The following is a 15,090-nucleotide window of genomic DNA, read 5'->3' as shown; positions in this document are numbered from 1 at the left end:
TTACTATTTCATTTTTCTCATTTCGCTTTCGAATAAAAACCCATTTATATCCAACAGGTTTTACATCTTCAGGTGTGGGGACTATAGGTCCAAAAACATTACGTTTATTTAGCGAATCCAATTCAACCTGGATGACATCTTTCCATTTTGCCCAATCATGACGAGTTTTACATTCACCAAAGGTTTTTGGTTCATGATCCTCGTTTTTATTTATGATGTCACATGCCACATTATAAGAAAATATCTCATCAATATCTTCTATATCTTTTCGCTTCCATATTTTTCCAGTATTAATATAATTGATAGAGATTTCACGATTCTCGTCAGTTTGTGGTTCTGACAGAACATTTTCATCATCAGGTGTTTTTTCTGGAACACCATTTTCTATTTTATGATCATCGTGTTTCTCTATGCCTTTTCTTTTACGAGAATTTTTATCCTTGGAACCGACTGGCCTTCCACGCTTCAAGCGTTTTGTGACATCATGAGTGTCTTCAATTTGTTTCTTTGGAATTTCAATTCGAGCAGGGGCATTTACAGCATGTATATATGATTTTGTTACCCCTTTTGTGTCTGAAAATGCATCTGGCATTTGATTTGCAATTTTTTGCAAGTGCACAATTTGCTGTACATCTTTCTCATATTATTTGGTCCTTGGATCCAAATGTAACAATGATGGTACATACCATGTTATTTCTTTTTCGATGTGTTTCTTTTCTCCCCCTAACATTGGGAAGATTTTTTCATTAAATTGACAATCAGCAAAACGTGCTGTAAACACATCGCCTGTCTGAGGCTCAAGATATTGAATGATTGATGGGCTATCATAACCGATATAAATACCGATTTTTCTTTGAGGACCCATTTTTGATCGTTGAGGTGGTGCAATAGGCACATACACCATACATCCAAAAATTTTCAGATGAGAAATATTTGGTTCTTTACCAAATGAAAGCTGCAATGGGGAGAATTTATGATATGCACTTGGTCTGATGCGAATTAATGCCGCAGCATGTAAAATTGCATGTCCCCATATAGAAATAGGGAGTTTTGTTCTCATAATCATTGGTCTAGCAATCAGTTGTAGACGTTTAATCAATGATTCAGCTAATCCATTATGTGTATGAACATGAGTAACAGGATGTTCAACAGTAATTCCCATTGACATACAATAGTCATTGAAAGTTTGGGAAGTAAATTCTTCAGCATTATCAAGTCTTATTTTCTTGATTGTATAATCGGGAAATTGATTCCGCAATTTTATTATTTGAGCCATTAATCTTGCAAATGCCATATTCCGAGTTGACAATAAGCATACATGTGACCATCTGCTAGAGGCATCGATTAATACCATAAAATATCGAAATGGTCCACATGGTGGATGAATTGGCCCACAAATATCACCCTGAATGCGTTCAAGAAATATGGGTGATTCTGTTTGGATTTTAGCTGGCGATGGTTTTATAATAAGTTTTCCAAGAGAACATGCTTTACATTGAAACTTATTATTCTGAAAGATCTTCTCGTCTTTCAATGGATGACCATGCGTATTTTCAATAATTCTTCGCATCATTATTGAACCAGGATGTCCCAATCGATCATGCCAATTGATTAATATTGAAGAACTATTAACCACCATATTTGATTCGATTGGCCTTATATGTGTATAATGCAATCCAGTAGGGAGCATTGATAATTTTTCAACCACATATTTCTTTCCCGATTTATATGTGGTAAGACACATATATTTCTGATTTCCATCAGTTATCGTCTCAGTATCATATCCATGAGAATATATGTCATTAAAACTCAACAAATTTCTTTTCGATTGTGGTGAATATAAAACATCATTTATCAGAAATTTTGTACCATTTGGTAACAAAAATTGTGCTTTACCACAACCTTCAATCAAGTCTACAGGACCTGGTATTGTATTCATAATTGTTTTTGTTGGTTTTATTTCCAAGAAATATCTTTCATCTCGCAGAATAGTGTGCGTTGTACCACTATCCGGTATGCAAATTTCCATGATATTATTTCCATGTTTGCTCATAGCATTTTCCATATCAAACTTCACAAAAATGCAATAAAGAAAAATTAAGTACAATACAAATGCAAAATATAACATGCTTTATAATACAAGAATGCATAAAAATACAAATTTGTTACAATCTAATCCCACCAATCTTTTAATCAATGTCTTCGAAATCATTCAAAAAATCTGCAGCATTGAAACTAGTTGAACCAATTAAATGGTCACTATTTTCAACAAAATTGGTCTCTTTTCCTTTCCCCTTTGTCGATTCTTTATAGAGCTTACATAGGTGCTCAGGGGTTCGACAAATATGTGATCAATGTCCTGGAGTGCCACATCTATAACAAACACTCTCAGATCTTTTTGAGTGATTTTTATTTTCACTCGTATTTTCATGCTGCCTTTTTAGTGGGTGGTTCGTGACGTTCTTTTGAGATGAGTTATTGAAATAACTATCTCGATTATTTTCATATCCACGGCCACGACCACGACCGCGATAATTTTTACGTCCACGTCCACGTCCACGCCCACGCCCACTTCCTCGACCTCGTCCACGACCAAATTCTGGTCTATGTCTTTGATTTTGGTTTTCATTTTTCATTACGACATTTGCTTTAGGAAATGCCGTTGATCCAGTGGGTCGAGATTGATGATTTCTTATTAACAATTCGTTGTTCTTTTCCGCTACAAGAAGACATGCAATGAGTTCAGAATATCTCGTAAAACCACGCACTCTATACTGTTGCTGTAGAGTTATATTTGATGCGTGAAAACTGGAAAACGTTTTCTCAAGCATTTCCATCTCTGTGACTTCAAATCCACAGAATTTTAATTGCGAGACTATTCGATACATCGCAGAATTATAATCACTGACTTTTTTAAAGTCTTGGATTCTCAACGAATTCCATTCATCACGGGCGGTCGGAAGTATCACTTCCCTTATATGCTCAAATCTTTCTTTCAACCCTTTCCATAAAATCATTGGGTCTTTTTCTGTGAGATACTCACATTTCAACCCTTCATCAAGATGTCGGCGTAAGAAAATCATTGCCTTTGCTTTATCTTGTGAGGTTGATATATTAATTTCTTTTATGATATCACTTAGACCCAATCACTCAAGATGCATCTCTACATCGAGAATTCATGGCAAATAATTCTTTCCAGTGATATCGAGCGCAACGAATTCAATCTTTGTCAAATTTGACATGGTGGTACTAGAAAAATAACAATGCATTTTATTAGTTAATTTCTATTAGTATGATAATACAAAATAATGGAAGGACGAAAATTACAAGTGCGTATATAAATAGATAAAAAATCTGTGGTGGAAAATCGCCGGTGAGTACAAAACTCGTGAGCATGATGATCATAGTCGTTATGAAAAATAGCCTTAGAAAGGTCAAAAACTCCATCTTCTTCTTTTTCGAAAAAAAATCGAGGAGTAAATATTTTGAGAGAAAGAGTGAATTTGGTGTGATTGAAAATGAGTTTGAGTGAACATATTTATAGGGCAAAAATTTAGCCGTTTGTGACCGTTGGGGGTAAAGAAAAATCGAGTATGTGTTGAATAAAAATTTGTGATAATGATGCAATGCATATAATGATAATCATAATTAAATAATTATGTATATCATATCACATTATTATAAGGTCAGTGTCGTAGACAGCCTTTTATATAATGTTGTGAAATTATACCAATATAGTTAGTATAAAGTCAGGTATAGTATATCATATCACATTATTATAAGATTGGTGTCGTAGACAATCTTTTATATAATAACATGAGATTATAAAAATATGGTTAGTATATAAATACACAATAATATATATCATATCACGTTATTATAAGGTCAGTGTCATAGACAACCTTTTATATAATAACATGAAATTATATATTAATATAGTTAATATATATACATAATAAATATATATCACGTTATTGTTTAAAAACCTTAGAGGCTTTTATACTTGTCGTATCCCTTACCGGGAGTGTGGGATGTCGTCTTAACATCCTCCCAGGATTTATAACAAGTTTTGAAAAAAAAACTTATTTTTTCATAACATGATATTATATATTAATATATACACAATAAAAATATATAAACAGTAAAATAAAAATTCTTACTTGTTGAATATTTTTGACTTCTTCTTGTATTTTGGAGCGTCGGAAAATATAGAGAACCTTCGAGTGATCGTGCTGATAACGTGTTGTGAAAAAGTAAAAATTTATGGTAAAAAGTAAAAACTCCAAAACTCAAAATATTCTCAAACTCCACACTTTATAATATTTTTCTCTCAACTCAATTGTATTTTTCATCACAAATGAAGACCTATTTATAGATCCACATTTGAGATTAGTTCAAAAATAAATACATCATCATCTACATCATCACACACTAATTTTCCACATTTTACAACTCAATATTCAACATTCAACATTCAATATTCAACATAATATTAATAATAATAATATTTTTCAACATTACTTTTATTATTTTGTTTTTGTTGATCGGATTTCGATAACAAAGTTTGTTTTTATTCATAACATATTGTTATGTCTTCAATTTCATCGTTTTCAGAAATTTGAATTATCATTTTTCAGTTGCTTGAAAAATGCTATTTTTTATGATTTTTGAAATAAAAGGTTTGGAGATCTTTTATTTTATTCCATAATTGATCTATTTGACGTAAATCTTTTAGTAAGATTATTTTATCAAATAAATTTTTAATCTCAATATCTAAAGTTAATCCAGGCATTAATAATCTGCTTTATTTAACCGCTTTGATACCAGGTTGCGGAATTCTTCAAATTCTTATGAATTTTCTCATTCATGGCTTTACAGATCTGATTCATTTATAACAGATAAATGTTTTCAGATTAGTTTGGTTCCATTCATAGGTTATAATTACAAATTTTAGTTGATAAATTGATTCGAATAAGGTTAAATCAGAAGTATTTAAATGATATTTATGAAATGTATCATATTCATGATCATCTTCTATTTCAAACCAGTTTTTTATTATCAATCTTCCATTTTTTATAAAGGATGATGACATGATTAATGTATTTTGACTATTTCTTTAAATTAAGGGCTGCAGGAGATTTAGGAAGGTTACCTTGTTTGAATGAATCTTGGTTTTGAGCAGAGGCCAAATCCTTGCTTTTCCTTAACGATTACTTGATCAACTGGTACTTGCTCTATGGATCTCCAGGTTTACTCTAACCATGAATCTTCAATGGTTGGTTTCCAACGTTATCCTCCTTACGCCCTGCTTGTTTAGTTATTAGCCATAAGACTTATTTTTGTTTCTGATTTTATGTTTCTTAGTTTCTGATAGTTTTCATACGTCTTGTATGAACCAGATTGTAAGAAACTTGAGAAAAGAGAGATACTCAAACTTCACTTATCCATTTACAACACAAACATCTCCTTTTATAGACGTGGAGAAACGCATACAGTAGGAAAAATAAAGGAAGAGGGGGACCATACTACATAATGGAAAACAACTCATTTTACATCTGAGTGGATGCCTTTCACATGTGGTGTGGTCCACGATTTCATTTGTTTTTACATTGTGTCACTTTCTGAATCACTGGTACATTTGGATCATTTCTTTGTTGGTTTGTCTTCTTTGACAGCTGGTTTGTCCTCTTTGACAGATGCTTCTTCTATCTGAATGGGTTGGCAATGTCCACATTTGTGAGTGGAAATCATTGTTCTTAGTCTTTGACATAACATTTGTTGGGTTTCTCGGGTCATGTCAACTCTTGCTTCATAGATTGGAGCTTCGAATTGAGCTAACATGACTTGTTCTTTCTTTTGGATTGTCTCCTTGTGTCCAGTGGTTAATAAAATTTTACTGGTTGCAAAATTTATTTTAACCTTTGAGTTTCCATCAATCTTTCCCGTCTTTGATATCATGTCAATCAATGTCTTTATTCTTATCTCAGAAAGTGTTGAGATATCCATTACTGGTTTCTCTTCATTTGATCCTTCAAATAAAAACTTGTCTTTATTTTTTCGACATTGAATGTATATCATCGGCTGATAGAATTTGTCATTTTTCCAATCTGGAAGGGTTGAATGAATACTTAATGTTAACACTGGTTCGTCCTTGAAGACTGTTTTCTTGAACTGGATAATACTATTTCTCAGTTGATATGGAAATAGTTCTATCTCTTGATTGTTGGGATTGACTTCTAATCCGCTTAATAATCCATTTGAAAAGAATCTTGCGACTTCATGCGCTGGAGCACCTTGTAGTGTTCTTGCTCTTGATATGCTCTGTGTGTCACAAGTTTGTAGCCAAGATCCTGAAGATGGTTTGACTATTCTCAAATAGTTTAGTGTTTCAAAGAATTCAGTTTTGAATTTTTCTGGAAAATTTGTTTTTTTTTCAAAAATTGGTTTTTGTGGTCGCAGATTGACCATCTTTCTTTCTCTTGTTTCAAGGGCGCTTTTAAACGTCCTTTCTTCTTTTTTATTTTTCTCGGTGTTGGCTGTGACCACCGGTTCTTTCTTCTTTTCTTTTTCTTTTTCTTTTCCTTTTTCTTTGTTATCAGTGTTGGCTGTGACCACTGATTGTTTTTCATTCATCTCCATTATTTTGTCAAATGGAGTTGCTAACTTGATTGGTGTTCTTGGTGAGGATGATGATGACGAGGTTGTCATCTTTTCTTTTATCCTCTGAATTTTTCCATTTATATTCTTTTTCCTTTGTTGAAGAATCTGAATTTCTTCATCTATGTCAATCAATTGTTCTTTTAATTGATCTAATTGCTCCATCCTGCACAAGAAACATATATATATATATATATATATATATATATATATAAAATGGTTAGAAATTTAACTCTTTATCGTGAGTAATTCGGATAGTTTTATTATGCGTATCATTGCATTTATGAATTCTTTTGCAAGAATTAAACCAATCTTCATGAGATTGATTATTTTACTCATAGAGTAATTCATGTTTCTGAATATAAATCTCATTTCATCAATTTATATTCCCCATGCTTTCTAAGGCATGTTCGGATGACTTGAAGTCATAAAATAATTCATGTTTTTGAATATAAATCTCATTTCATCAATTTATATTCCCCATGCTTTCTAAGGCATGTTCGGATGACTCTCAGTCATTTTCTGGATCACTTAGGATCTCTTTTGTTATTCTGGTACTACGGATAGTATAATTTGGATGAAGTTCTCTAGTTAATGCGTCGGGTAATGAATTGTCCGTTCCTTTGACATGCTGGATCTCGAACTGATAATGGTTCAATTCCAATTGCCATCTAATTAACCTTGCTGCATTTCTCCCTGCATTTCTTGATATTTTTCTTGTCTTGAAATATGTTAAATTCATATTATCCGTTCTTACTAAAAACGGTTTAGAAATAAGATAAATCTCATAATTTCTAATTGTATATATTAAAGCTAATAATTCTTTTTCATTTGAATGATAATTTAGTTGTGCACCTTGAAAAGTTTCTGATGTATAATTACATAATTTTTCATTATTCCTAGTAGATGTTTTAGTAAGTTCTTCTAAATTTCTTTCTCCTGTATAAGCTTTTAAACATGCTCCCCAGTATTCATCTGAGGCGTCTGTTTCGATTATTATTATGTCTTTATTTGAAGGAAAATATAATTCGGGAAGATTACTAATTATCTTCTTTTTAATAGTGTCAATATAATTAGTATCTTCTTTAGACTATTTCCACTTATAGTCTTGTTTAAGTTTTGTCTGAAGAGGTTTTCTGATTTCTGCAAGTTTCTTAATGTAATTTCCAGAATAAGTTAATAATCCTAAAAATCTTCTTAATTGATCTTTATCCTTGATTTCACTAGGAAAATCGTGAATTTTCTTAAGTATATGCTGTTGTAAACAATATTTTCCATCTTCTATTTGTAATCCTAAATAATTTATTTTTGTTTTAAACAATTGTGCTTTCTTTTTAGAAAGTATAATTCCATCTTTATGACAAATATCTAATACTGTCATAAGGTCTTTATAATGTTGATAATGTTGATCTAGTGTTTTTGAATAAATTAATATGTCATCTATATAAACACAACAAAAATCTACATATGATTTAAAAGATTCATCCATATATCTTTGAAAGATACCTGATGCTTGTTTAAGTCCGAAATGTAATACAATCCATTGATACTGTCCTTTTGGACAACTGAATGATGTAAGTAATTGTGTTTGTGGTTCTAGCTGAATTTGCCAGAATCCTGATTTACAATCTAAACTGGAAAAATATTTCATTCCTCCTATATAAGATAGTAAATCATTCTTGTTTGGGATGTAATATCCATCCATAATTGTTGCATTATTCATTTTTCGATAATCAATTACCATTCTTTTCTTATCAGTGTCTTTCTTACTGACATAAAAGGCTGGTGAAGAGTGTGGACTCTTGCTTGGGATGATTATCTTAAATTTTAGTAATTCTTGAACCTCTTTTTCGAATATTTTTACATCATCCATGTTGTATCTTCTTGGTGCTTCACGGATTGTGATATTAGGGTCTTTAAGTTTTATTGAAGCAATGAATTGTTTTTTTTTCTTAATTTTGTCCTGAGGATTTTCAGAACAAATATCATGAAATTTCTTCATGATTTCTTTTTCATGATTAATTGTTAAAATATTTTCTATTTTTAGTTCTATTGGATTTGTATTTCGTTTATGAAAATTTTTTGTAAATCCTTCATTTCCTACACGAAATGCTGTTCATATTTTAAGAATATAAATCATTGATGATCCTTTGTTTAAAGTTATGTGATTTTCAAATTGTGTAAAAAGAAGATATTCTCTTAAAAAGTTATTTTCTATTATAATGTCCATTCCTGATTCTAATTGGTATATAATGGGTATTACAAATTTTGTTTCCTCAATTTCTATTTTTAATTTTTCTGCTACTGTATCAAGCATGATTATTGATCCATTTCCTATTCGAACTTTTAATCCTTTATCATATTTCTTCCAATAATGATTTGAAAGTATATGTTTGCTTCCTAAACACATACTTGCTCCTGTATCAACATAAGCATGTATATGATATGGTTTATGTTCTTTGATTTTAATTTGAATTTTTATATATATACTATTTGAATTGGTTTTGATTTTATTATTATCCATTCTCTCATTTTTTTTTTTTATGAATTTTAAGAAATAAGAGTATAATTGGTATTTATAAACAAAAGTTTCTCTCTCCAGGGAGTTAAAAGTAAGTTTTATTTATGTAGGGATTTATAAATAAATTAAAAATTGGTTTAGAGAGTGATTGACAATTAACCCTATAATTATATCCGGTTTCCGTGAGATGAGAAAAATATTGATGTTTGGAGATAAGATGATTTTTACCATCTCTGTTATACTCACATCATGATTATATCGGTATACGTAATGTAATCATGTAGTTCACAAGAAGCACGACATTTGCACTGACACCTTATTTAAACACTTTATTTTTCCTCCCTATCAATAAGCAAGAATTAAGGTGCTTAGCACGAGTATTAAACCAAAAATGAAACCACAAAATAACGACGCCACCACGAGACTAACACAAGATTTTACATTTGGGACCGAGCCTGGCCATGATATAATGCAATACAAAATCGAAAACAAACCATTTTTGACAATTTTCTATAGCCCTCAGGATCTTGTAGACGTAGTCCATAGCCTCGAAAGATGAGGAATAGATAGGTCTGCTCGATTCCAACACCAACTTTACAAATAATAACATACCTCGGAGTCGAAATCATAAAGACCTAGAGTGGGTAAATGGCAGGCCAAACGAGAAGGAAGAAATGGGAAAATGTTACACTAGCATAGATCAAGAGTCTACAAATGTAGATTTCTTATTCTCTGATTTAACATGTATCACGTTTATGTTAAACACTTGTCACGTATCTTATGATAATTTTAAAAGCTTGTAGCACAAGTGTTATACACACTGGCCAAACACACCCGACATAACATTACATGTAAGACATGGATAATAATACAAAGGAAAAAAAAGGCCACATATATGATTTTATTATCATCAAGCTTTTCTTTTCCATTTATGTGTACAATCTGCATTTTTTCATCTAAATCTGGTAGGTTCTGCCTATATGCTCCTCAAGAATGAGAGTGTCGAAGGAGTCGAACTGTACTATACAACATCACCGATCATCAACATATCACTTTTTAAAAAGTAAGCCAACAGGCAAATCTTTGTTATTGATGTAGGCCGATAAAATAAGGCTCACTGGTATATGTTTCTACTTTTTTGATTTGAAACAATGGTGATCCTCTGATCACGTAACATGTTCATATTGGGAGCTAGTAGTCGTGTGTACCGATCAAAATAAAGAAGCTGTTTCATGAGAAGTGCGAATTCTCGGGGAAATCTCAGCCCATATGATTCACTAACTCTAACCTGTTGCATAGAGAAGTAAACCGAGTGATAGACATCGAAACTTCATATAATTTCACTAATAATGAGGAATTAATGAGTTGATGTGTGAAATGTATGATGATAAGACTTTTCAACTACTTGGTTACAGTAAAAGAAATAAAAAAATATTTATACCTGTAAAAATCTGAAAACCATAATCCTATTCTTTTCTGTTATAATCCAATTTCAATGAAAAGCAACCAGAGGCTCCGTCTAAGTTTAAACAAACTGGGAGAAAATGAGGAGATGCTTTTCAAATGTTTTGTTACTCATTTTCCGTCCTCGAATAATGACAATGGTTCCACTTGATTTTATGAAAAGAATGGAGAAAATGGGTTAAATAAAGTAATTCAAAATTTAACTATGCACTAAAAATCATTGAAAAATATGGAAAACTTGCAATATAATTACTTGCCTCATTTACTTTTATTTTCTGAGGAACTAAAAAGAGCCTAAATGCCAATGTTACTTCATTCTGTCGAATCAATCTCTTTTTGATTCTAGGGCAAATAGCTGTATAATTGTACATGAAAATATTGGAAAATTAGGACAAACCAATAACCATTGTCCACATGTTGATTTTTGCTATATTTTCTGTGGGATCAATTGGAGCATAAATGTCTAAATTAAGCAAGCAAGCATTCACATAAAAGTAAAAACCTTACCACATCAAGAAACAGCGCATTCATTTGTCTGTCATCAACAAGAAGATTGGCAGAAACAGCTGTCGAATTTCTGTTTGGTTGTCTGGCCGTAGCAACAACAATCTCCGTATCCAAATCCTGAACAAATACTTGGCATGTTGCATGACTTGAAATTATAAGACATAAAAGCACACCACCTTCTTTTTAAGGACTGATTTTTTAATATTTTTTATTTCATTAGTCAACATCGACTAGAAAAAATGAAAACTTACAAGTTGCTTAACATTTTTTTGGGTACAGCCATCGAACTTGTTTGTTAAATTAATAAGGTCAAAAGTCTTCAATTTAACAAATAATTAGGAAATCGGTAGGGAATCAACCATGATGCTCTTTCAAAAAAGAAGAAGAAATAATGATTGAGGGAATATAAAGCAAATTGTAACAGAGTTTACAAAAAAATGCTGTTACAACATAAATTTCTTGCCTGTATAGAGGAAAATATCATTTCCAAATCTCTAGCAAAGGCCTTCGAGTCTACATCTTTGTTTGTAGCACCCATCTCGATCAATGAAGAAGCCATGGCATCATATTCTTCAGTTGCAATAGATGACAGAAATACTTCCATGGCAGCCCATGTTTTTGTGGAAATCCGTCCAACAATTCCTGTATAATTGTAAATATCGCTATTTAAATTGAAAAGCACTGTGTCACTGCGAGTGACATCTCCAAAAGTACCATGGAATGTTGCACTGAAAGTGATGAAGCAGACAAGTAGACAAATTCTTAGTCAATGGAAAATCCAAATTTGATTTCTTAAAAACGGTGGTGCTGCTACAATAGGTTCAAAAAACTATTGACTTTTGTAGTTTCTAGTGAAGTCTACATGCAAGCATAAAGGGTTCCACAAGAGGAAAAATGCTACACAAACTATAAAAGGAAAGCCAAGAATCTTACGACTTGTGTGGGATCATCATGAGAAATATCAAGAAACAGAAAAAGAAGAAACTGATCGTACCGAAGTCTAAAAAGCCAATACGGCCATCGCGCAGTACCCATAAATTGCCTGCATGTACGTCTGCATGAAATGTTTCACAGGCAAGCAAGCTACCAAACCTATGAATTGTGTGCATAAATATATATTTCAGTTACTATGCTGCATAAATTTTTGAGAAAAATTCATGTCATGACATGAATCCTACCACACATTCAAGGCTGTTATCAGACTAATCTCTGGGTCTGACACAAGCGAGCTTATGGAATTCAAATCTGTAAGAGGGACACCATAGAGCCTCTCCATTGTGAGAACCCGTCTACTAGTATACTGCTGGTACACTTTTGGAGCCGTAGCTTGCCTGGTCAGTCCCATAGCTTCTAAATATTTCCTAAAAGACTCTATATTTGCAGCTTCCTTCTTAAAGTCGACTTCATCAAGCATCGACTCCCTTATATCTTTGACAATAGCAACCTATTATTCAAGCTTATGCATCACATGAAAACTTTAGGCAAATTTAAGAAAAAAGTTCGCAGAATAAAAGAATTTCAGGAAAAAGGGAAGAAAATATGATGGCAATTGTATGTTAAAATATTCAGAAGTATCTGTCATCACCACACTTAACTGATCATCCAGAAATACATGCTTGATTCACTGAAAGCCATAAACCCTCAAGTTCAGATGATTGAGTTCAGATCAGATAAGTTAGTAGTACAATGAGAGACCTAGTCAGACTCTATAACAATCAAGGTTGTCCATAGAGTCATTGAAAGATCCATAAGCATAAACTGAAGGTACTCATACTTGAAGAAAATATATAAAACCATCCAACAAGCAAGCACCAAAACATACCAGAGATGCTCGGCTCAGGTCAGGACTCAAGAATTCCAAGATGCGAGCAACAATATACACAAAGTTCAAATCTGCCACAAGGACATCCTCTATTCCTGGCTTTAGCACCTTTATCACTACATCCTCTCCGGTGTTTCTTATCCTAGCACCATGAACCTGAAAATCAAAATATACTGCTCAAGGCATTACTTCGATAGATTTAAGCAAAAAACACCATATTTTCCAACTACTGCAATGAAGACACACAAGTGAAACATAGAGTTAAAAACCTGTGCTATGGAAGCAGATGCAATAGGGGTGGGATCAACATACTCAAAGACAGCATCAATGGGTTTGCCCAACTCCTCACGCAAAATCACTTGAATCTCTTGAAAGGGAACCGGAGGTGCTCTGTCAAAGCAGTATTGAAACTCCTGGACATATTCTGGTGGAAACACCGTAGGTGCAGATGCTATAAACTGATAGTATATTGAAACAGGTGAAAAAACTTACTTCCATGATGCAATGTAAATTCAGGAAAAAAGGGCACAAAAACCTAGCCAGATAAACTGAAAATAGATACAATAGATTATGAAATCTGATTATGAATTCTTAGCTTCGTATCCTATTAGACACACGCACACACACAGGGAGGGAGGAAACACATTATGACAAGGCTACTTTTTCCTTACCTGACCCAGTTTAATATATGTTGCTCCCAAGCGTTCAAATAATTTCCTCAGATAAATGGGAGATAACAATCCAAGCTGCAACTCAGTCTGTAATCCAGTGGAACTGTTTGCTGTCTGAAAAGTAACAAGCCCAACTTATTGCGTTAAAAGTTCATGATAGTAATTGCTAAAAGTCAATTAGATTAGAACAAGGCCACATTACACTCATTACTTTTTCATTGTCACAGCCACACTCAACTAATGGATGCATGGATTATAATAAATTGGATACATCTAGGTAATTGAATCCCAAACAAAACTAGAATTTTCATAACTACCATAATCATTTGTCTAGTAACTTCCAGTACAAATATCATGATAAGGTAAACCCAGGAAGATCCGGATGAAATCACAACGCTTTAGCTAATCCTTGAAATGCTCAAGTATCAATTCGAACATAGATTCACAACCATAGCACGATATGCGTCAGGTAACTTCCAATACTCCCAATGAATATGTGATATATATCACAGAAAAAACAGATGTATCTATACCTTTGATGCATCAGCCAGCCACTCGCTACCCACACCAATCACTGCTTGTATACCTTGAGCCAGCCTCAGAGCTCCACGAGGTCCCGTATTTATGGATGTCTGGACTATATCCTCCACGAGCTTTGGCAACCTTTCAATGCGGTCTGTGGCAAGATGGAACCATACGAGCTCCATTATACTAAAACACTGCAAAAGTATTGTCCGGCGTTCTAAACACACTAGACTCAAGCTGCCAATATCTCTATCATGAAAGTAACTCATTCAACTCAATCTATAAACAAAATCACCCACGTATAACTCATTTGACATTACCTTGAAGACGAGAGGTAAATGCATCCTGCGATTGCGAATATCGAGCAACGAGAACCAATTTCTTCGGGCAATATTTAAGCTTCCTCATCGAATTACCTGATACGAATATAGATACAGGCAACTGTAACCACATACAAAATCTAAATCAGCAAACAATCATTTCCAGATTGACGAAAGATTCCTAGGCATAAAGTTCAAAAACAAAAACAAATGCAAACTTGACCTGAGAATTTTGAAACAGAGGCAAGCTGCCGTGAGCAACGCCTCTGAAAACAGTAACCGCCGCCATTTTCCGCTTCTATTTATTTGCTAGATTCTGCTTCCGGGGAAAATGGAGCGTAGAATTTGGAATCAAAAATTGGGAAAAATGATTACGTAGTACAGTAATAGATTCTGCTTTGGGAACTGAAAACGATGTCGTATGTTTCATGCCTCCCGCTTTGGGGAAAATATCTGGGCCGGTAATGGTGGGGATTCGAGGGGACACGTGTAACATTCAAGTCCTGCAAATATATATATATTTTTTGGGCAATAAAAAAGATATAGAACCAAATGGAATAATAATAAAATTATTATTTTTTATCTTATTACACATTTTTTTAT

General features: G+C 33.0%; 1 protein-coding gene across 5 annotated transcripts; it reads right to left on the bottom strand.

Annotated features, from left to right (window-relative positions):
- Positions 1-10,055: 10,055 nt before the first annotated feature.
- LOC140871543 (uncharacterized aarF domain-containing protein kinase At5g05200, chloroplastic) lies at positions 10,056-14,936 on the bottom strand. Of its 5 annotated transcripts, none has more exons than XR_012147715.1 (12): positions 14,711-14,936; positions 14,488-14,608; positions 14,176-14,318; positions 13,643-13,756; positions 13,241-13,429; positions 12,972-13,127; positions 12,328-12,593; positions 12,144-12,241; positions 11,613-11,791; positions 11,150-11,266; positions 10,900-10,997; positions 10,329-10,788 (listed from the first exon to the last, which is right to left on the bottom strand). XR_012147715.1 is itself a non-coding variant. In XM_073274087.1 (11 exons), the coding sequence occupies exons 1-11, from the start codon at positions 14,774-14,776 to the stop codon at positions 10,293-10,295; spliced, it is 1,623 nt and encodes a 540-aa protein (XP_073130188.1). In that variant the 5' UTR covers positions 14,777-14,936; the 3' UTR covers positions 10,056-10,292. The 5 variants fall into 5 exon arrangements, 3 of the variants coding, with proteins under 3 accessions (XP_073130188.1, XP_073130189.1, XP_073130191.1); XR_012147714.1 differs by having other exon boundaries at positions 10,330-10,466; positions 10,620-10,997; XM_073274087.1 differs by lacking the exon at positions 10,900-10,997 and having other exon boundaries at positions 10,056-10,466.
- Positions 14,937-15,090: the final 154 nt, after the last annotated feature.

This window comes from Henckelia pumila, unplaced genomic scaffold, assembly GCF_033568475.1.
Source record: "Henckelia pumila isolate YLH828 unplaced genomic scaffold, ASM3356847v2 CTG_461:::fragment_3, whole genome shotgun sequence".
Lineage (NCBI taxonomy): Eukaryota > Viridiplantae > Streptophyta > Magnoliopsida > Lamiales > Gesneriaceae > Henckelia > Henckelia pumila.
The sequence above is the reverse complement of the archived record's forward strand: the minus strand, read 5'-3'. Positions and strand labels throughout refer to the sequence as shown.

Excerpts from the sequence above, each read along its gene's own strand:
- LOC140871543 (XM_073274087.1), bottom strand. The coding sequence starts at position 14,776 with ATGGCGGCGGTTACTGTTTTCAGAGGCGTTGCTCACGGCAGCTTGCCT. Across the intron at positions 13,757-14,175 it reads GGCTGGCTGATGCATCAAAG|ACAGCAAACAGTTCCACTGG; the intron begins GTATAGATACAT and ends GTTACTTTTCAG. Across the intron at positions 12,594-12,971 it reads ACCTGAGCCGAGCATCTCTG|GTTGCTATTGTCAAAGATAT; the intron begins GTATGTTTTGGT and ends CTTGAATAATAG.